Source organism: Capra hircus, chromosome 14 (genome assembly GCF_001704415.2).
Source record: "Capra hircus breed San Clemente chromosome 14, ASM170441v1, whole genome shotgun sequence".
In the NCBI taxonomy this organism is placed as follows: Eukaryota; Metazoa; Chordata; class Mammalia; order Artiodactyla; family Bovidae; genus Capra; species Capra hircus.
In genome coordinates, this window is record NC_030821.1 from 16016071 (window position 1) to 16039584 (window position 23514).

Consider the following 23514-nt stretch of genomic DNA (forward strand, 5'->3'; position numbering starts at 1 on the left):
AAAACCTACACAGAGTTAGCAAATGAATGGCTGCTGCTAGATTTATTATTTTTTAAAATGCCAGCAAATGGTGTAATTCTGTCTCTCAGCCTTGGTCACCCTCTTGGCAGGCGGCCACTGTGGCTTTCTCCCTCTGGGGTTGGGGTTGGTTTTATTAACCTCCTACGTGGAGCCCCAGACACAGAATTGCTGTCTGTCATCACCACAGAGGTGCGAGTCCTCGGAACACATTACCCCATGATTGCTGCACCACAGCCCGTGCATGAGTCACCAGATGTGGAATCCAGATGTGAGGAACAGACTGTATCAGTGTGTGGGGCTGTGAGACTCAGGCCCTAAAACCTGTGCTGCATCCTGAAGCGTCTGCTCGGCTTGATCACGAGTCGTGCAGACCCCCTTCATGATAAGGCTTTAATTAATATGTAGACCTGCCTTCTGACATGGTTTTTTTTTTTTTTTTTTTTTTAAAAAAAGAGGATCCTTCTCTAAAGGGAAGATGTTTCATGCTTGCATCCTGAGATCTCTGCTAGGCCCTTACACCCACGTCACATGAAGGGTGGTTCCGTCTGTACTCACTCTCGTTTCTGGGCTCGAGTCTAGGTACTTCTGGTTCACTGATGCTCAGTCTCCGCAAGCACTTCCTGTGGACCTGTGTTGTGCCGGTCATCTTGTGCTGACCCTGGGCCACTGTGGGGTTGATGCAGGTTCAGTTTCTGCCCTGAGAGAGTTTAAAATTTCTCGAGGAAGAAGGATATTAAGGATGGATCTTCCATTCTGTGTGATGAGAGTTATGATGGGGGAAAAAGAGGTGTCACGGGGCATCTGGCAGGGGGACCCTCACCTGGTCCAGAGGAAGTCTTCCTGAGAAAGAGGTGTTTGATCTGACTTTTAGAGATTGATGGAGGGAGCTATGCAGAGAGGGAAGGTGTTATGGACTGAATATTTGTGCCCCCACCCCCAAATTCATATGTTGAAAGTCTAACCGTGGAAGGTGATGGTGTTAGGGGGCAAGGCTGTTAGGAAGTGATTAGGTCATGAGGATGGAGCCCGTGTGAATGAGATCCCTGCCCACAGAGCTCTCCAGTCCCTTCTGCCATGTAAGGATACAAGAAGTCTGTGACCTAGAAGAGGGCTCTCACCCAACCTTGCTGGCATCCTGACCTCAGACTTCCAGCCTCCAGAACTGTGAACAACACATTTCTATTGTTTATAAGCTAGCTACTCAGTCTGAAGTGTTTTGTTAGAGCAGCCCCAAAGGGCTAAAACAGAGGGGGTGGTCTTCCTAGGCACAGGAAATAGACCATGCCAGCCAGGGTCCAGAGAGTGAACTGAAAGAAGCTGAGGGTACTGAGTACTAAGTACTGAGTACTAAGTATTGAGTACTGAGTAGTAAGTACCGAGTGCTGAGTTGAGAGGGAGACTGGAGAGATGTGAGCCTGGAGGAGCCACTGAGACAGACCACTGCAGCACTTAGAGTTACATTATGCTATTTGGAGGTTCAGCTTCCCTTGAGAAAACTGTTTTAGTTTGACTTCTGAGAATCTATCAGCCTATCTGAGCAGCCTCTGCTGAGTCTGCTGGGTGAGGATGACCCCTGGACCACAGAGGTGACAGACCTGTGATCTAATCACACCTCTGCCGCCAGCACAGCTGAGACTAATCATCTCTGCAGGGTAAGGGGCCTTGGGAAAGTCATGCCTGCTCTGTGTCCTTCAGTTTCTGTGACTTTAAAGGAAGGTGTTGGATCAGATCGTCCCCAAGGTCCCTTCCAGCCTGAGAATGAGGGTAGAGGCTAGCAGGGTAAGGGCTCCATAAACACTCACTGAATGAATGAACTCTTGTCAGAGTGCCCACCATTCTCCCCAGGCTGAAGGCCCCCCGTAATCGTGAGTCAGGGATATTGGCTCTCTTTGCCTGTTAGGGAACCACTGACATGCTTTCCCAGCAGGGAGTACCCTTAGCTCCAGAGAGATGCTGACTCCAAGCTGGTTTCCAGACTTGGTGACTGAAAGGCAGCTGAAAGCCTGTGGTCGGGGAGTTAGCTAGAGTACAGCTTTGGCCTTCTCTAATTTACCATGTGTGGTTCTTTAATTATGAGTGACAGGAATGTCCCTGATGTGCAGAAACTGGACGTTTTGCTGAACAAATGCGAATCGCACTCTGCAAGGCTGGAAGGAGGGAGAGAAAGGGGAGCCCTGCTGACTGCCACCATCCACATGGCGTGGGTTCTCATTTAAAACTCTTGTGACCCTTGGTTTTCAGAGTAGAAAGCTGAGGAAATGTTTCCTTTAACTCAGCAGGCATTTGCTGAGGACCTGCTGTGGAGGCCAGGCATTAAGTTAGGAGCTGGGAGACGCAGCAGAGGAGGGCAGGTGCAGCCCGTGGTCCCCTGGAGGTCAGAGCCCGTGTAAGCATCGTCCAGTGAGGAGGCGGGCATAGGTCCAGAGCAACCAGTAAGTGTTTGGTGATAGCTGTGATGCTGGGCTTTCCTATAGCTCAGATGGTAAAGAATCTGCCTGCAGTGCAGGAGACCTAGGTTTGATTCCCTGGGTCAGGAAGATCCCCTGGAGAAGGGAATGGCAACCCACTCAAGTATTCTTGTCTGGAGAATCCCATGGATAGAGGAGCCTGGTGGGCTACAGTCCACGGGGTCGCAAAGAGTCAGACATGACTGAGTGACTAATACTACTGCTGCTAGCTGTGACATTACCAGAGGGAGCAGGGGCCTGGGGCTGTGCGGCCCTGTGCAGGGAGGTCCCAGAAGACACCTAGAGGAGGTGGAGGCAGCAGATCATCAGCTGGGCAGAGCCCTGTAGGGGGAGGGCTTCGGGCTTGGCGGGCTTCCCTGGTGGCTCAGCTAGTAAAGAATCCTTCTGCAGTGCAGGAGACCCCGGTTGGATTCCTGGGTCAGGAAGATCCACTGGAGAAGGGATAGGCTGCCCACTCCAGTATTCTTGGGCTTTGCTAGTGTCTCAGCTGGTAAAGAATCTGCCTGTGATGCCGGAGACCTGAGGGTTTGGTCCCTGGGTTAGGAAGATCCCCTGGAGGAAGGGAAAAGCTTCCCACTCCAGTATTCTGACCTGGAGAATTCCATGGACTGTATAGTCCATGGAGGTTGCAAAGAGTCGGACATGACTAAGCTACTTTCACTTTCTGGCTTGGTCCTGAGATACTGAAAGAAAGTACTCAGAGGTGGGGGGAGCGTGGCTGAGATGAGGCAGCAAGCAGGTCCTGCGAACCTCACCAGTGAGTCCTAGCCAGACTCTCAGGAGGCACTAAAGGGTGTCAGGCAGAAGGAGGGAGGGATGTCTGCAAGCACGCTTTAGAAGAGCGCTCTGGCTGAGTCCAGGAGAGTGGGTTGGAGGGGGTGAAGTAGGTCTGTGAAGACCTAGTTGGTAGGTAGAGTAACAGCCCAGGAGAAGGATGATGGCAGGTGGTTCATGATGATGGAGGAGTGGCATCACCCCTCTGGACACTTGGGAAGGTCTCTGAACCTACATTCTGGGTCCCACGCTGGCATTTTACTACTGGCAGTTTGTTGGTGTCATCCGTGGGGCTTTTTAAAACATCCGAAAGTCCAGGCAGCACCCTGGACCTCCCGAAATAGAGATTATCTTACATTGATTGATGCAACCTCCTTGCAGGACAACTTGAAAAATATTTATCGGGGGTAAATGTTCCTACCCTTTAGTGAGGCAATCCTACTTCTAGATGTTTATCTTTCGGACTTGCTTTCCCATTGTATGCAAAACTACAGGCACACGAGTATCCCCTGCAGTAACAATTTTAACTGCAAAGCTTAGGAACCACCTCAATGCGCTTCCAATAAGAAACTGGTTAAATGAATCACGGTGCTGCCTTTAAAAAATAATGACGTAGGGTGTCAAAGGTGAGAGAGAAGGGTACTTGTATAAGATTTTTTTTGTCTGTTTAAATCTGATTTTATTTGTAGAATGGTAAAAGGTATACATAGTTTAAAAATCAAAACAATACGAAAAGATGTGCATTAAGGAGTTTGGCTCCCACTCTTGCCCACCCTTCCATCCCCCTGCCTCCCTCTGGTTCCCAGGTAACAGGCGGTGGGCAGCCTCCATCCAGGGCGGCCCCTCCTGGATTCACACACGTGTGTTCCTTCCCTCCTTCACTGTCCGCCTGGGTGACCAACAGCATATGGAAATAGGAGTGCTGTGTCACGTCTCCAGTGAAGTTATCAGACTCTGTGGCTGCTTTCTGGGAGCTCTCTCTGGCTTCTTGAAGTCGTGTTGGCTTCACTCTAAGGGAAGCTGTGTTGGGAGCAGCCCTGTGGAGAGGCCCACATGTTGAGGGACTGAAGCCTTCGGTCAACCGCCAGGGAGGAACTGAGGCCAGTGCACACACCACTGAGCTGAGAAGCAGATCCTCCAGCTCCAGTGGAGCCTTGGGATCAATGCAGCCCCCAGGGGATCAGCTTGACTGCAGCCTCACAAGACACTCTGAGCCAGAACCTCCCAGCTGAGCCACAGCTGGCTTCCAGGCCCTCAGAAACTGTGTGACATCACACATGTTGCCTTAAGCTGCTAAGTGTTGGCATACCTTGATTCACAGCAACAGATAGCTGCTGCTGCTGCTGCTGCTGCTGCTGCTAAGTCGCTTCAGTCGTGTCCGACTCTGTGCGACCCCAGAGATGGCAGCCCACCAGGCTCCCCTGTCCCTGGGATTCTCCAGGCAAGAACACTGGAGTGGGTTGCCATTTCCTTCTCCAATGCATGAAAGTGAAAAGTGAAAGTGAAGTCGCTCAGTTATGTCCGACTCCTAGCAACCCCATGAAGTGCAGCCCATCAGACTTCTCTGTCCATGGGACTTGCCAGGCAAGAGTACTGGAATGGGGTGCCATTGCCTTCTCCACAATGGATAGCTAACATTCCATTTTATTTCAATTCTGTTCCTGTTTCTTTGGGGCTTCCCTGGTGGCTCAGCTGGTAAAGAATCCACCTGCAATGCCGGAGACCTGGGTTCGACCCCTGGTTTGGAAGGATCTCTTGGAGAAAGGAACGGCTACCCACTCCAGTATTCTGGGCTGGAGAATTTCATGGACTGTATAGTCCATGGGATCACAAAGGGTCGGACACAACTGAGCGATTTTCACTTTCACTTTCCTTTATATGAATAAAAGCCAATACAAATATCTGTTTATATTTTTCCCATTTCCTTAGGCACACACAAAATGGTGCACTATGTACCACATTCTATGCCTTTTTTTCTTCACTCAATGATATTTATTGGCGATTTCTTCAAACCATTACATAAACAACTTCCTTATTTTATTTACAGCTGCTTAGCGTCTCATTGGGATTTCCCTGGTAGCTCAGCTGGTAAAGAATCTGCTTGCAATGCAGGAGACCCTGGTTCAGTTCCTGGGTCAAGAAGATCCCTTGGAGAAGGGATAGGCTACCCACTCCAGTATTCTTGGGTTTCCCTGGTGGCTCAGCTGGTAAAGAATCTGCCTGCAATGCAGGAGACCCTGGCTCAGTTCCTGGGTCAAGAAGGTCCCTTGGAGAAGGGATAGGCTACCCACTCCAGTATTCTTGGGCTTCCCTGGTGGCTCAATTGGTAAAGAATCTGCCTGTACTGCAGGAGACCTGGGTTCGATCCCTGGGTTGGGAAGATCCCCTGGAGGAGGGGCATGGCAACCCACTCCAATATTCCTGCCTGGAGAATCCCCATGGACAGAGGAAGCTGGCGGGCTGCAGTCCATGGGATCACAAAGAGTCAAACACGACTGAGTGACTAAGCACAGCGTCTCATTGTGTAGAATATTTGTTCAGCTTGTCTCCTGAGTAGTCGTGGACATCTGGATTTTTTCCCACTTTTCATTATTACAAGCGATGCTGCTGTGAATGACTTGAAAGTATATCTCTTCATATGGTGCCAGGGTATCTGCAGGAGAAGATCCCAGAAGTGAAGCAGCCAGGTCAAAGGTACCTTTTGTGCTTTAGGCAGATACCGCCAGATACCCCCTCCAAAGGGGACGTCTCCCCTTAGTATGTTTGAATTTTGAATCATGGGCCCATTTTGCCTTTCAAATAATCTCTGCAGGTGACTGGTGTTCCCCTGAGATGGAGAACCATTGCTCTAGTCTCTTGATCAGATGCCCTGAGCGGGTAAGAAGGGAAAAGTTAAAAACTCAAATTCTCTACATGCTTTTAAAGCATGCACACAACAAAATTTCCAAGCAGCTATTAGTACAAAAGCCCAGGAGAGCTCAGAGGCTGGGCTGGGAGCTCCCAGGATCGTCTGCAGCCAATGGTGAGGATGCCCCCTGAGAACAGTGCTTTCAGGCTCAGCAGGCTCCCAAGAGAGGAAAGCAGTGCCCCTCTGCCAAGTACAGACTTGTCCTGCAAGAGCCTGGGGGGCCAATGACCTTTCAGGATCCTTGTGGAAAGACTCAATCACTCTTCAAAGCTGCAGCCTGAGATGAAGCTACAGAGACAGGACAGGGCATGGGGGATGCTCCAGAAAGAAGGGGCGTGCTCAGGGGGGCCTGTCTGCATTATGGCTTGACAAGGCTGGCCTGAAAGAGTTATAGTTATTTTATTACATTGGAAAATGGAGTATTCTTAATATAAATTCATGGTGAAGAAAAAAAGCCGCTCACCTCCACAGCCAGCCAGCTGTCTATATTATGGATCGCTCAATTGTATTTCCACTCAACACTATGTGAGGGATTACCCCAAGCCATCGAGAAATGTTCTGCATCAATAATGAGTCTAGATTGTGCCCGGAGAAGTAAGTCATGTTCCGAGCAAAGAGCAAGGGCCAGCTCTGCTTTGACTCTCGTCTGCAGTTATAATTTCAGTTGATACAACGCTTTCCCACTGTTCAGATTTTGGCGGCCCTTCTGCCCAAATGAAGACAAAATTCCCTTCATGTTTAGAAGCTTACTTTAGAGTATAGCAACGCAGTGTAGCTGGGGGAAACATGGTATTTATTATCAGAAGATCACATTTTTAATCTGGTGCTGTCACTTATTAGCAACTGATGTTGGCAAGCCATTAATCTTCCCAAAGCATAGTTTTCCTGGCTGGTAAATGAGAAAAACAACAGCTGCTTTAATTAACCCATAGGGTAGTTCTCAAGACTCCCCTCCAATAAAAATACTGCAAAAATGCCTTAGAAAAAAGCGTATGGTCTGTGCCTGGCTATAAAAGTGATTACGCGCTTTGGAGCATTCATTTTAAAACCTCACTTCAAAGCCACCGTAGAAATTCTGCTCCATCTGAAATGATGGCGTTGACTCTCAGAATTATGTTTGGTTCTTAGAAAAAGTCCCTTTCCATCTGTCCTCAGTATCAGGCTTTAACATATCAGCCTGGATTTTACAGCCTGCTGTCACAGAAGCTGCCCCAGCCCCGTCTATGGCGATGCCATTCTTCAGTGGCTCAGCCCTAGGACCTCAGGGTCACCCATGACTCTTCTGTCATATCCATGTGAAGATGGACTCTTTGTACTAACCCATCAGCAAAGCTTGCAGGCTCTGCCTTCAAAGTCCAGCCGCAGTCTGACCCTCTCACCCGCCTGTCTGGACCACCAGTGCAGTGGCTCTCTTCCCACTCTCCTTGCTCCAGCCTTACCCATGGCCCGTTCTGTGCACGGCGGTTCATTAAGGAAAAAGTCAGTTCATGTCACTCCACTGCTCAGAACCCTCCAGTGACCCCTTCTGACTTAGATGCAACCACTGCGTGTGACCCCTTCTGACTTAGATGCAACCACCGCGTGTGACTCCCACGAGGTCTGTCCTGGCTCATCGCCTGCCCGGTCCCCTGATCTCCTTGCCTTTCCTGAAACCAGCCGCACCCGCTCCTGCCACTGTTTGCGGATGCTGTACTTCCTTGGGTGTCATTCTTTTCAAGCACCGCGCAATCACTCGTCTCTTTCTCCAGGGCTCTGCTCAGTGTCACCTTCTCTGACATGGCATGGAAAAGAATAAGCCCTCCGCACGCTCCAAATCAGCAGGCCCTCTCCATCCTGCTTTTCTCTGGAGCACCTTCTCCTGACATATACATTTGTCTGTCTGTCTTGCCCCTCTTTCCTTCCGCCCCTGCCACCACATGTAAGCTTCACAAAAGCAGAGACTTGGTGTTACTCATTGTTACGTCCCCAGAGACTGGAAGAGTGCCTGACTCAGAGAGAGGGAACTCACAAAATATTCCACAGATCAGTGAACAAATGAATGACTGAATGGATGGAGGGAGGGATGACCGAAGTAGGACGCATACATGCACACATAAGCAGATACGCAGATAATGATGGTTATCTGATAATCTGACGTTATGGTTACATGATAATCAATGATGTGGAACTTATTTTCTAATATTTATAGGCCATTTCTATCTCTCCTTTTATAACTTGTCTTTCCGTGTCTTTTGATCATTTTTCCTACAGAGATGACAGTATTGTTTTATTTTATGTGCTTTTTATATATTAGGACATTTTGCTCATAGACATGCTTTCTATTTTGAAATGTACCCTCTAGGATAAAGTACTGCTTTCATTTAAGGTGTCTGAAATATCTTAAGAGATGAAAGAAGTCACTGATGTATGAATCATTTCCTTCTTTTGTTTCTCTGTTTCCACCTGGCTTCTCAGAACTGGACGCTTGTGCTTTGGGCAAGCATGGTTGTGAGCATTCATGTGTAAGCAGTGGAGACTCTTTCGTGTGCCGATGCTTTGAAGGGTATATACTCCGTGAAGATGGGAAGACCTGCAGAAGTAAGTTCCTATTGGAGTGGGTTCCCATGATTATGTCTGATCTCTGCCTGAAATCCACCAGCCTGATCTCTGTATAAATCAGTTACTCTCTAAAACCATTGCCACAAGACCAGTAAGTGTAATGTGGGATCGTAGATCAGAAAAAAAAAAAAAAAAAGACATCAGGTGGAAAACTAAGGAAATGTAAATTAACTACGGGCTTTGTTTGATATTACTGTATCAGTATTGGTCCATTCATCATAACAAGCGTATCATACTAATGTAAGATGTTGATACTAGGGGAATCTGGGTGTGCGGTTTATAGGGAATCTGTGTACTGTCTTCTCAATTTTCCGTAGATCTAGAACTGTCCTAAAAAAAAGAGAGAGAGAGCCTATTAAAAAGAAAACAAACAAATGGACAAGTGACAAAAGTCAACGCCAGAGCCACAGCTGAAGGTGACATGCCCCATGACAAGAAACAGTGTGCTCTACTGGAAAGATGTCCAGCCAGAACCCCAGGCTCTCTCCGCTTCCAGCGCTGCCATTTATTAGCTAGGCAAGCAGCGTACCTTCTCTGAGCCTCTGCTTCTTTAACAATATTGTTGCTATTGTTTCTGGTGGCACAAATCCCTCTTAGAGACCCCCTTTTGATGAGCCCATTCTTACATCTCAGAAAGCAAGGCCTCTTCCACAGGGCCAAGACATGTCTCCATCAAGTCAAAGGGGAGTGGGTAACCCTGAGCAAATGATTCCTGCCCTTGTCAGTCATCTTCTCAAGCTTCTCAAAGCTCTCTTTACTAAGAGAAACTCATATTGATGCATTTAAAGAAAAGATGGGTACCTGGAAGTATTACTCTCATTTTTCATAAAGGACAGGGAAGCCTGCAAGAGGTTAAGTGATTCTCCAAAGGCACGTTGTCGGGGAAAAACTCAAAACTAGATTTCGACATCACCAGTCCAAATTGAGGTTTAATGTCCTAAGTAATCATACCAGCGCCTGCGGAAGGCCCGTGATGGACTGCGTTTTTACAAGACACTGAAGTAGGTGCTGGTGGATGGCGGTGGCTGTGACAGTGAGGAAGCTCGGAGAGTGAACCCGAGGTAGACCTGCTGAGCTCAGATGGGCCTGGAGTCCAGGGGCTGAAAAGGATGCATCCTCCCAGGTGAAGCCCAGGGGAAACTGACATTAGTGAAATTTTTAACCTTGCTGTCCTCAGGGAAAGATGTCTGCCAAGCAGTGGACCATGGCTGTGAGCACGCTTGTGTGAGCACTGGGGAGTCGTACGTCTGCAAGTGCATGGAGGGATTCCGGCTGGCCGAGGACGGGAAACGCTGCCGAAGTAAGTCGCTTCAGCTCAGGACAGTTAGGGAGCTTCTTTTAACGTTGGAAGTTTTCTGTTATAATCAGTGTCACTACTGTAAGTTCCTGCCTTGGATGCTCGGAAACTGCTGTGCTCGTGATCAGTACACTGGACCCTCAGTGCTTCAGGAATTTCTCAGCCAGGGTCCTGAGTTGTCAGGCTCTTCGCTGCTTTCACTTCTCCCGGTTGTAGCCCCTTTCCACAGGAGTTGTGTGGATGCGCAGAGCCTAACAGAGTGCCTGGCTAGTCATTGGAAGGGATTAGAATCTGGGTCAGCAATCGCGGTGAGGGTCAAAGCATAGTTGTAGCGATTTTTCTTCTTGGAAAACCTTGTAAGTAAGGGCAGAAGGTGAGAGAAGGAATGAAGGGTTTTTTTGGGGGGAGGGGGGATCTGGATTATCCATTAACATTTACTTCTGTGGGTCACTCAGAACAGATTACGAGAGTTTTCTTAGAAGGTATATTGCTCAGGGTTCTCCAGAGAACCAATAAAGTGTGTGTGTGTGTGTGTGTGTGTGTGTGTGTGTATGTGTGTTTGTGGATAGATGATAGATCAATAGATAGATAAGGAATCTGCCGGGCGGGTTGGTGGCCCAGGGAAAAGCTGATATTGCAGCTCCAACCTGAAGGCAGTCTGGAAGCAGAATTTCCTCTTCTCTGGGGGAAATTCAGTCTTTTTTTCCTAAAGGTCTTCAAAATCGGGCCCACCCATATTATGGAGGATATTCTGCTTTACTTTAAAGGCTCGTGATTTAAATATTGTCTCATCTAAAGACGTACCTTCACAGCAACATTTAGACCAGTGTTTTATGCAACAACCAGGCGCCATAACCTAGCCAAAGTGGCTCATAAAATGAACCATCACAGCCCCGAGAGGGAGAGACGGGGACACATGAGCTCAGTGAAGTGGGCAGGAGATGAGCACAGGGTCAGGATTTCCACCCTCTGTGAGATTATGAGGTATTAACCCCTATTTTCGGGGGATCTTGACATGGTATACTTTTTTTTGTGATACTCTGCTCCAGTGGGCAGGATGGCCCTTCTTTAGTTTTAAAAAGGGAAAAAAAAAATCTCGTCTGAGGCAGAGGTTGATTTGAGGGAATTGATGCTTTTGAACTGTGGTGTTGGAGAAGACTCTTGAGAGTCCCTTGGACTGCAAGGAGATCCAACCAGTCCATCCTAAAGGAGATCAGTCCTGGGTGTCCATAGGAAGGACTGATGTTGAAGCTGAAACTCCAATACTTTGGCCACCTGATGCAAAGAGCTGACTCGTTTGAAAAGACCCTGATGCTGGGAAAGATTGAGGGCAGGAGGAGAAGGGGATGACAGAGGATGAGATGGTTGGATGGCATCATCGACTCGATGGACATGGGTTTGGGTGGACTCCAGGAGTTGGTGATGGACAGGGAGGCCTGGCGTGCTGTCGTTCATGGGGTCGCAGAGTTGGACATGACTGAGCGACTGAACTGAACTGAACTGAACATCACAGATTCCTGAGATAACTTGGGGCTTCCACGGGGGTAAAGGAGAACTCACTCCTCATTATTCCTCCAGGAGGAGGGGCTTTTCTGCCTTTAGCAGGAAGTTCTGCTTGCAAGACCGATTCCTGGGATGCCCGTGGGGCCAGGGCCTGGCTCTGCGGGGCACCCCGCGCGAGGCTATGTCTGCCTGCCCACGGCGGTGTCCTGCGGGGACCCCGGCTGCAGTTCTGCCCATTATGTCTTCCCGAGCCGTGCGTTCATTCTTCTGCTTTTGTAAGAATGGAACGCGCGTGGGCATCATTTCTACACTCAACATGCTTTCTGCTCAGTAGGTTGAGCTTGTACAACTTGCACCCAAGGCTCAACTTCTTCCTCTGAAATTTGATTGCTAAATCAAATCCTTCCAGAGGGATCTGTAGTCACTGATTGCAATTTTATAGGAAGCTTCTCAGGGAGCTAATGACAGGAAGGAAGCAGAGAACAGAAGGCTTTCACACTGTGGAGGAGGACCACTCAGGACGCTTCCTGACCCAGACGTGTCGCTGAGTGGCTGTGTGACCTTGGGCCGCACTGTCAAACTTCGTTTCTTCATGTATCCATTGGGCGTGACTATCCCTGCCCTCCTCTCTCCACAGGATGCTGTGAGGATAAAAGAGCTGTCACTACTTTGAAGAGTCTGAAGCGCCTCACACATGAGAACTGTACATTAGACAATTAAAACTGGGATGTCTATGGGGAAAAATCGGTAGAGTGGGAAAATCAAACCTCAAAGTACATTGAACAATTTTAAAAATTGTTAAATCCAGGACACCTGATCACCCAGCTTACCATTCAGTTTCATGGAAACTCGAGCTTTCGAAGAGGAGATTTCCTTTACCATGCCCTCTTCCTGAGTATTAGACTGAAAGGGGGGATGTTATAGAGGAGGTTTAAATGGAGGTTTTAATGGTTTATTTCCATGATCTGTCCTGACATGACTGTTCAATCCAGCTCGTTTCTACACTGATGGGGTTGCTTCACTTCCTATGTTACCCTCAGGGAAGGATGTTTGCAAATCGACCCACCATGGCTGTGAACACATTTGTGTTAACCGTGGCAATTCCTACATCTGCAAATGCTCAAAGGGATTTATTCTAGCTGAGGATGGAAGACGGTGCAAAAGTAAGTGATCTGAACTGGGTTTGTTTTTTTTTTTTTGCTTTAATTTGGTTTGGGAGCAATTGCTTTTTGGAGTATGTGCAGGAAGTAAATCCCTCACCTCTGCTTCTACCATAGATATAAATGTGTATGCATAGATACTGAATGGGGAAGAAAGCTTAACTGCACCTGTGAAAACACTTTTGGTTTCAGTTGACAGGAAGTTCACTATCAGCTAAGAGGCTAGAGTGATCCTAGCTGAATAAGAATATCAGGAATGAGGGAGGTAAGACTTGTGCTTTTAAACTTAAAAAATAATATCTCTAAAGTGGCAGAAAAAGCCTTGAGAGAGTTATTTTATAATCTCAGAGTAGAGAATTTTCTAAACATGACATAAAAGAAAAAGGAAAATGTATAATGAGAGATGAAAGCTACAATACATTTTCTACATTTTGGTTATCGGAGTTCAGTAAGTTTGATGATTCCTTACATTGGCAAACATATGTTGTAATAGGCAATTGTAAATTTATCACTAGGTGTCTGAATTGGTACAACTTTTAGGAGGGCAGTTTGGCAAATATTTTAAAGGCAGTTCCTGCCCAGTCCTGGTGTCTGAGTGATTCCCTGGCCCAGCAAAGGGACCACGTTTCCAGAGCTCTGAAGGCAGGGAGTAACACCCCAAAGTATGGCCTCATTTTCCACTCTAGCTTCCTTGGCCAAGCAGCTGCCAAAAAACAAAGGCTGCAGCTCCCAAGATACCTGGCAAACAAATGCGGGACTGCCTCAGGAACTGGTTGCTTCTCTGAGGTAACCCCCGGCCCCAGTGTATTTGGGGAGGAGCTTCGAGAACAAGTTGGGGAGTGGCTGTCCTTCTCTGAGACGGGAGAGATTCCACAAAAGAATCTGGATGTCGTGGAGGAGACAGTGGTTCAGGCAGAGGAAGCAGCTGATGAGATTCCTAGAAAGCTGGAGAAACAGGAGAAGAAACGCTTGAGGAAGGAAAAGACTGGCTGCCATTGCCCTGGCATCGCCAGAAAAAAGCAGTGTGAGGAGTGTGAGGAGACAAGTGAAAGACCCAAAGAAACTCCAAAGCCCCAGAAGGCTCCTCAGGAGGATGGGATGGAAGACCCGCCTGTCTCCTTCTGCAAACCCAAGAAAAAGAAACCTTTTTCCAAGAAGGAGCTGGTTAGTAGTGATCTTGAAGAGACAGCCAGCAGTGGAAGTCTTTCCAAGAGGAAGAAATCTTTCCCCAAAGAGGAACCAGTTAGTGACCCGAAAGAGTCAGGAAACAAGAGGGTCCCCGAGAAAAAAGAGGAAAAATTCTTTTCCAAGGGGAAGCCACTCTGCAGCGGACCTGGAGACGCTGCTACCAGCAAGAGCAGTGGCTCCAAGAGAAAGAAAACGCTCTGAAAACTATCCCAGGAAAAACAGAATGGACATTTCCCTAGTGGGGCGTAACTTGCAGAGTTATTTCCCTAGTGAGGCATAACTTGCAGAGTTATTTCCCAACTATCCCCTAGAGCCCAATAAAAATAAAAACAAACTCACAAGAAAATAAATAAAGGAAGGCAGTTGCAGTTCTAGGAGTTTATGCTGCAGAGAAGTACATGTGTCCACATATGAGGGAGTATTTTGTGCAGTGTTATTTGTAGAGAAAAATGGGAAATAAGTGCCTATTCATAAGATGCTGATTAAATAAATCATGGTGCATCTATACATTAGAATACTATACGGCTGGTAAAAGGAACGAAGCAAAACTTCCCTGGTGGTCCAACGGGTAAGAATCCACCTGCCAATGCAGGGTTCACGGGTTTGATCCCTGGTCCAGTAGGACTCTATATGCTGCGGGGCAACCAAGCCCTGCATCGCAACTACTGAGCCCACTTGCTGCAACTACTGAAGCCCAAGCACCTAGAGGCTGTGCTCAGCAATAAGAGAAGCCACTGAGACGAGAAGCCCGAAGCACTGCAGCAAAGAATAGCTCCAACTAGCCGCAACAAAGACCCGGTACAGCCAAGAATAAATAAATAAATATGAAAAAAGGGAATGAAGCAGCTCTAAGTATATCCTCAAGATATTTTAAATGAAAAAAGCATGGTATCGAGTGGTTTTTATAGTGCTACCATTGATGTATTTTGCAAAAGGCTCCCTCTAACATACTCTCTCTCTCAAGATAGGTATCGCTATAGAGGAGGACGTAGTAAAGAGATTTAGATATAGATAACTTTTGTAGTGTTTGAACTTTGTTCCATGTGCATGTAATATTTTTTAGAAAAAAAAAAGAAAGATAAAGGATAGAGACAAAATCTAGAAAGCATCATGGTGAAGAAGTTCAGGATGATGTCAAGTGAAAAATAAAGGAAGAAACTGGGGATCTATGTAGAAAAAAAAAGACTTGAGGCACCTTTCAAATACCAAAGTGACAGTCACCTTATCCATTATTTATAGGGCATCCCCCAAACCCTGGGGAAAGAAAGGACATTGGAGAAAAGCCACAGCTCAGTACAGGGACAAAGATACTTTGTCTCAGAGAAACTGTGTGATTAATTAGTTAAGATCATGAGCTTTGATCTTACGGATTTTCATGAATTTGAACCCACTATTCCTACATTTGTGTGACCTTGGAGAAATTATTTAACTGCTCTTGAGTCTCAATTTCTTCCTATGATATTAGGATAACACCTTACAGAATCGTCGTGAGAAATACATGGCATTGTGTGTTTACAGGTGTTTAGCCCAGTGCTGGCACCATCTCGGTGCCTGAGAAATGATAGCTACTGTCATCCTCACCACAGAGCTGTGAGTCTGGGGTTTCCGTGGTAAGGCGGTGAGTTCCTTATCAGAAGAGCTGTTCAGGCCCAGGCTGAGTGAATGGCTATAGAGTTGCAGTAAAGATATGAGCAACAGCAGGGCTGGACCAGTGACCTTTAAAGGGCTTGTCCAAACCTGAACTTCTGAAGCTCTGTGAAAATTAAGCTCAGAAAGCAAATCACAGCTCTGCTCCAGTCTCACTGACTCAACTACCAAAAGAAAACATTCAAGGAAAGCTGAGTGACCTTCCTGCAGATAGGTAGCCAGCAAGCCGGGCTGTCATTAAAGTGAGAAAACGGCACCTCCCACCCTGGTGCTGTTCCGCTCCATCTAGGATTCTTGTCTCCTGCTGAAGTCGTCTGCTCCGCTCCCTGCAGGGAGGCTGCAGGTGTTCGTTTTATTCTCTAAGAAAATAATATATGAGGGAAAAGAGAAAATAGATTCGCTGCTGAAAAATTATTCCACTATTTATGAAATCTGCTAGAGAGCCAGGTGCACGCTGCCTGAGATTCAGGCTATGAATGTAAATGAAGTTCTGAATTGGCCATTTCCTCTTTCACTAACAAGAAGTCAATAGGTTGAGTAATGAGGACAAGCGCTTAAAAGGGGAAAGACGGGAACCCAACTCTTCCAACACACATACACAATTATTTTAGCATGTTAGTCGAGCCAAGAATAGAAATATTTTTGCATGTGTGTGTCTTTACTTCCTAATATTGCTGTGCTTCACTTTCAAGTATTAGACAGCTGCCTTGATATGTAAAAGAGAATGTTATATTGCATACTGTGGACTGCTTGATATGAGATCATCCATCTGGGATCTGTAAATTTTTCTTACGCAGCCCTAAATAGCAAAAAAATCTCTCTATACCCAGCTTGCTAACATATTTACATAAAGCTTTTAGTGTCAGCCATCTGAAGTGCCTGGAAAACGTCCATGTAGGTAAGGAATTCACACTGACAATTCATTTTAAAACTTCAAAAGGTCAATGATGGGGCCCTGGCGGTCCAGGGGTTGGGACTCCAGCTGTCACTGCCAAGGGCCTGTTCTGGTCACTGGTCGGGTAGGTAGGATCCCACAGGCTGTGCAACGGGGCCAAAAAAAAAAAAATGGTGAAGAGGGTGCTTAGTGGTTGTACTGCCGAATGGATACCACCTCCTTCGTGCATTTTGTCAACAAGCATTTTTTGAACAACTATTGTGTGCCAGGTATTGGAAGTGCAGAAATTAATGAGAAATGGCTCCTGCTGAGCAGGAACTGGTGCACTAGAGGAGGAAGCTGACACTCAGCTAGCCGGCTGTTGTGCAGTGTGGCACGCTGCACGCTGCACTATGGACAACACGGTGTGGGACTCTGCCTTGGTCACTTGCGGTCCTGCTGCACTGACTGCCTTACACAAAGCAGGAGCTCAATAAACGATTTTTGTTGACCAGGTTAGTAGTGTGAGGGCTACACAGAGAGTAACGAACACAAGCTGGGCTACGAGGAAAGCTCCCTAGAAGATCGAGGTGACTGAGCTGAACTGGAAGAATCTCCAAGTCTGTTGTGTGTCAGATGCCAGCACTGGGGTGATGTCACTCTCCTGGAGTAAAGTTTTTGGAATCTTTTGGGGGTGCTATCAGGCCCTAAAGGTACTCTACACACAGTCCTGACTGCTGGTGATCCGGGGTACAGTGTGGGTCTGGTTTCCAATTTGTGTATCTGCCATGTGTTTTCGCTTGTGGAAAATGCTATTTTTAACAATTTGACAATTGTTTAAAATTGCCACACGTAAAGGCAGTTGTGAACATTATGGTTGTTTGTGACTCTTCCAACACTTTGTGTCTATCTCGTGTTACTATCTAAAGAATAAAGTAGCTCTCCAAAATAGTTATGCCTCCAGTGGAAGTGTAATTTCCTTCTCTTCTTGTGCATAATTTTTTTTTAATCATTTAACCATTACAACTTTCCTTTTATTCCCGTAGGATGCACTGAAGGCCCAGTTGACTTGGTTTTTGTGATCGATGGGTCCAAGAGCCTTGGAGAAGATAATTTTGAGATTGTGAAAGAGTTTGTCACTGGAATTATAGATTCCTTGGCGATTTCTCCCAAAGCTGCTCGAGTAGGGCTGCTCCAGTATTCCACGCTGGTCCGCACAGAGTTTACCCTGAGAAACTTCAGCTCGGCCAAAGACATGAAAAAAGCTGTGGCCCACATGAAATACATGGGCAAGGGCTCTATGACCGGGCTGGCCCTGAAGCATATGTTTGAGAGAAGTTTTACCCAAGTAGAAGGGGCCCGGCCTCTCTCCGCACGGGTGCCCAGAGTGGCCATTGTCTTTACGGACGGACGGGCTCAGGACGACGTCTCCGAGTGGGCCAGTAAAGCCCAGACCAGTGGTAATATGGGATGGGGATGTGTTTTGCCCCACTCAGGGTTCAGGTTTCTTAAACTCGCTCGGTGGTCACATTGGGGTGGGGGAGCATGGGAGTGAGATTCCTTGAGGGGACAGAATGGCTTCCTGTCACAGCGGTTACACACCTTTACTAAACTGCCACCTAGTGGCCTTAAAGGGACCCCACAGGGATGCCAAAGTCTTGTGGACTGTAAGGGGGTCTGCACACAGGTCACACCTGAGTAATCATCTCCTGTGACAATTTACCAGCCAGGCTGTGACCTCCAGAGCAGAGAATCAACCCTACATGTGCTGTTTAACCAAAAAATAAACAATGCTTCCCAGACACTGGTCTGGTTGTTTTAGAATCACCTGAAGAACTGGTTAAAAATAGATTCCTAGTAGGAGGAGCTCTTACCAACATTTTTTTAATTTTTAAAATTTTTATTGGAGTAATATACCTTTATTTTTAAGCAACGCTACCAGTGAACATACTGGGAGTGCAGTAGCCTTAAGACAGCAAGTAGTCTTGTGTTTGCAGGAGGCAAAAGTGAGCTTTTGAGAAAATCAAAATGTCAGATGAGATCATGACTCTAAACTCTGTTGCTCAGTAAAGCTTCGCCTCTTTGAGGTTTGTCTGACTCCATGTATAATGCAGGGGGGACTTGAGGTTGCTTTAGATGTTTGACTATGTTGCTTTTGAGGTTTGACTATAGATGTCAAATGTGGCAGAGGAATATGGCTCTTGGCAAAAGGAAACCCTGAAGCTAGGATGGTGGGTAGACAGCCTGAGGGAAAGTGTCTGGATTCCTTGGGAAGATGGGAAGACCTGAGGGTCATGAAGCAGTTTGCTTGAACGCTGCTTTCTTTAAGAACTTGTTGAGAGCACATTGCTTCAGCAGTTCCTATGAGGGGGAAAGTGTGTGTACCAACTTTATGGAGTCAGTGCCTCGGTCAGGTCTGGAACATAATACCTGTGTGATTAATCCTTGCTGAGTGAAGGAACAAAGGATCAAAGTGCTAAAGTGCCGCTGGTGAGCTCCGTTCCTCCTCACAGAAAGGCTGGTTCACATCAACCTTCAGTCACCGCCTTTGTGAAGAGGGCCATTTTACTGATACTGCTTATTTCACTCTTTATTCTTTTTTTCTGAGCCCCCAAAGCACAGGAGCCCCCAAAAGTGTCCTGCCTGAATCAGCCGGGTAGATTGTAAAACTGGCTGCTCACACCTGGTTTCCTTGCTTCTGGACTAGCTTAGCTGAGCTCATGTCAAACCCACCAACCCCTCTAGCCTGCATTCTTAGAATGTACTGGGGCAACACCTTGTCTCCAAAGACAGTGGTTAGTCCTTTTATCTATCTTATGGAAGCCAACCTACCTTACTCTCTCCCCCAAATTTCCACAAATCCTCCAAAGGAGGGTGGTGGGAGAAACAGATATATGCTTGGTTCTTAAATCAACAAGACTTATCTAAAGTGACTTCCTCTGATTAATTTAATTACTCCTATGTATAATGAACACAATCTTAAAATAGTAGTTATCCTTTTTAGGAGACTGTGTGTATTGTCACTGGGCTCTCAAACAAATATGCTGAACTTGGCTGTTGACCTTACATAGACTTTAGAATGAGGCACAATTCTTGCCCTTTGACTTAAAGGGCCATTTTATTGTCTATTTTTTTAAAAAAAATCTAGTTTAATGAATTAGCCAGAGTACGATATCTGCTGAGAAATGTTGAAAATCAAGCAGAACTTAAGTTCTTATTAATGTTTAATTTTCAAATGAAGAGGATATTGGAGAAGAGAATCTAATGATTAATTTTGTTTATAAAAGCTTTTGGAACAATCTCACATGCCTGTTGAAATCTAAAGTTGATACTTGTGTTTGTTCTTTTTTTTTTACTTAGAAGATTTCCAGTGGTCTGTAGATTCTCCTTTTCAGCTCAGCACCTTCTTATGAGGCTTTATCCTCCCAAGAGGGGTGGGCAGAATAGGTTCATTTGGCTGCAGGTCACTTAAGGTTACTTATCTGTACCTTTGACAAGTAGAAACTAGGTTACAAGGTCATAAACTGACCTGTTTCTTAAGAATTCTCCCAGAGGAGATTCTTATTTAGTAAGCCATGAGATAGTGTTCTTTTTGACTTTATCCACAAGACTAATTCAGGGGAAAGTTGAATATTTGCGAATGACCTTGTCCGGAGCTTAGCAGGTCAGTGGTCAGGTTCCCCAGCCTCTCCTCAGTGCCCCCTCTTCCTCTCTGGGATCACTGTCTTTTGCTCACAAGGCCAAAATAAAAATGGTGGAAAAAGCAAGGGAGGCTGACATGGATGCCTCACATCACACCAGTTATTAATATCCAGCTGGCTCTGAGGGCAGAACATACAACTTCCAGATGCTGGGAACACAACTCTCACTACTGTGTGTTTTTTTTTTAAGTTGGCTTACAACATGTATTAGTTTCAGGTGTACAGCAAAGTGATTCAGATAATACATACATATTTTATATATATATATGTATATATAAAGTAGACAATAAGGTCCTACTGTATAGCACAAGGAACTATGTTCAGTATCTTCAGATTCTTCCCCATTATACAAGATGTATAGTAGTGTATATCTGTTATATACCCAAGCGTCTAGGTTAGCCCTTCCCCTTTGGTAACCCTACGTTTGTTTTCTGTCTGTATAACTACCCTGTTCTTCATTTGCTTTGTACCTTAGGTATAACTATGTATGCTGTGGGGGTAGGGAAAGCCATTGAAGAAGAGCTACAAGAGATCGCCTCTGAGCCCACAGAAAAGCATCTCTTCTATGCGGAAGACTTCAGCACAATGGGAGAGATAAGTGATAAACTGCAGAAAGGCATCTGCGAAGGTACTGCAGATTATGTCTAGGAGAGACCTTAGCAAACAGCAGCGCGAACCCTTGAATGAGAAATTCTCAATCCGTTCCTTCAAAGCACTCAGAAAAGTGCCTCCCTTGTGGGCAAGGCCCAGTGCTGTCTGGAAACAGTAAGCACAAAACGTAGAATAGGGGAGAGAGAAGACAGTAATAGCCCACACTGAAAATGAAAGTATTAGTCACTCAGTCGTGTCCGACTCTTTGCGGCCCCATGGACGGCAGCACGCCAGGCTTCCTTGTCCTTCACCATCTCCTGGAGTTTGCTCAAACTCATGTCCATTGAGCTGGTGATGCCATCCAACCATCTCACGCTCTGTCATCCCATTCTCTTCCCGCCTTCATCTTTCCCAGCATTAGAGTCTTTTCCAATGAGTCGACTCTTTGCAGCAGGTGGCCAAAGTATTGGAGCTTCAGCTTCAGCATCAGTCCTTCCAATGAATATTCAGGATTATTTCCTTTAGGGTTGACTGGTTTGATCTCCTTGCTGTCTAAGGGACTCTCAAGATACTATACTTATTAGCTATTTTTAATAGTTAATAATAATACTAATAAATTGCTTGAGCATTTGCTCTGTGTTGAACAGTGTAGTCAGTGTTTCAACACATGGCATACTTAATCCTCACAAAAACCCTACGGAGATGATCATGTAACTACAACCAACAGTTAAGTAAATCAGGAAAGCTGATGCACAATTTCGGGATACACCTGTAATTAGAGTGGAAGGGATGGTAGTCCTTCCAAGCCTACTGATAAAAATGTAAAGAATGCCTCTTGCATGGACTGCTTCAGTTTACAGAACATTAGACTGCCCTTTGGAATGTAGATGTTCTTATGTATAGGAGCCCCTTGTGCTTTCCTCCGGTTCACTATGGTGCCGGTGTGCTTATATAGAGCAGTTCTCCCAGGTTTGTCTGACTCCGTGTATAATGCAGGGGGACCGGAAAAGCAGTTCTGCCCATTTTTCCTTTTATTCCCATCCCAGGTTCAGTGGCCAGTAAAATCCCAGTCAAAGTGATGTGTCTTATTCCTCCCCAGCAAAGAGCACTGGGATGAAGGGGGCCAGGAAGGGAAGGCCTCTCGGATTTCTAATGCAACTTGATGTTTAGCCTCTAAGCTCTTTTATTTAAGTGGAGCTGCTGCCAATGCAACTTAATAACTGGACAAACTTTTTTCCCACTCTACTTTCTAGACATAATATTTAGGGGGACATTCTTAAGTAAGAAGATGCATTTAAAGGGTCCAGGCTTCTCTTACAGGAGAGAATGCCTCTGCAAGGTCTTGGGTTATTGGGGTAACCGACTGCTTTTCTGAATTGGTGGTGTTACCGAATCAGACCAGAACATCCTGGGTAGGGGCAGGCAGGTAAACAGTAGGTCTGGGACCAGTTTCCTAAGAACATATGCACCCATGTGGACAACTATCACTCTTATGTTACCTCTCAGCTCTGGAAGACTCTGATGGAAGACAGGATTCCCCAGCAGGGGAACTGCCAAACAGGGTCCACCAGCCAACAGGTATGTTTTTTAAAAGCAACATTTTTAGAATCTTCGGTGGCTGCTTCCACCCTGGTTTCCCCTCAGACAAATGAAGTGTAAGTAAGAAAGATCTGAATTACATTAACTATGGCTTTTCCCCCTCCATCACATAGGAAACATTTACTCTACCCTTTTTTAGTCATAGTTGCTAAAAGCCTCTCTGCTGATGGTCTTTCTGCCATCGTATGTCCTAAAGAAAAGCTATGTACCTCATTCTAGGAATAACAAGTACCCTACTCTGACAGCTGATGGCTGTTTTATAACCACAACCATGTTAACAGGTTTGACTTCAGTTTTCTTTCTCTTTACAGAATCTGAGCCAGTCACCATAAATATCCGAGACCTACTTTCCTGTTCTAATTTTGCAGTGCAACACAGATATCTGTTTGAAGAAGATAATCTTGCACGGTCTACACAAAAAGTTTTCCATTCAACAAAATCCTCAGGTAATTCCAAGTAAAATATTACTATAAGGTAGCTTGCTATCAACTTGCCAACAAACTCAGCATCAGGGAGGACAGGAATGGAGCAAGTAGGCGGTAGGTGGGGTGGGGAAGAGAAGAACTTAAGAAAAAGGAGAACTAAAAAAATAAACAAGAAGAAACTGCAGCAGCCTTCCCGCAGTCCACAATAAAGGCCACTGCAGCAGTGGACGCATATATAGCTCTGATAGCTACTGGATCTTGCCGCATAGAAGAAGCTGAACATTGCTTTCATTATGGTTTCCTCCATGTGCTGATTCAGTCCTATCACAGTTGTGTCTGGGAAGTCTGGTGGGTTATAGAGGTGAACACTTTCCATCTGCTTTCTTAGGAAGTCCTTTGGAAGAAAAACAGGATCAATGCAAATGTGAAAACCTTATAATGTTCCAGAACCTTGCAAATGAAGAAGTGAGAAAATTAACGCAGCGCTATATCCTTTTCTAATGTTATGCCTCTGTATGGAATGCAAAGAATACTATCACAACCTCAAACACTTCTATATATGGGTATATTTCAAATGAAGTCACCTATAAAGTCAAGAATAGTGAACCTCAGGAAAAGCTATTTCTTAAGCAGTCTGACAGGTGCTTGAGAACCGAGGGCAAGCCAAACTGCTGACACGGGTCAAGCTATCTGTGGTTGGTTCTAGGAGGTTGAGCAGTAAGGCCAGTTAGCCAGTCAGTATGCAAAGTAAAGAAAAAAC

The 23514-nt window shown here is 46.0% G+C and overlaps 1 protein-coding gene across 7 annotated transcripts in view; it reads left to right on the forward strand.

Annotated features, from left to right (window-relative positions):
* MATN2 (matrilin 2) overlaps positions 1-23514 on the forward strand; it is a 169488-nt gene that overhangs the window by 143955 nt on the left and 2019 nt on the right. For 3 of the 7 annotated variants that reach the window (XM_018058266.1, XM_018058271.1, XM_018058267.1), the window contains 8 exons: positions 8626-8748; positions 9947-10069; positions 12610-12732; positions 17485-17898; positions 20615-20767; positions 22237-22308; positions 22641-22775; positions 23143-23241. In XM_018058266.1, coding sequence (XP_017913755.1) covers positions 8626-8748; positions 9947-10069; positions 12610-12732; positions 17485-17898; positions 20615-20767; positions 22237-22308; positions 22641-22775; positions 23143-23241 — 1242 coding nt within the window. The remainder of the gene's footprint in view (positions 1-8625; positions 8749-9946; positions 10070-12609; positions 12733-17484; positions 17899-20614; positions 20768-22236; positions 22309-22640; positions 22776-23142; positions 23242-23514) is intronic. The other 4 variants (XM_018058268.1, XM_018058273.1, XM_018058270.1 and 1 more) reach the window with 3 other exon arrangements.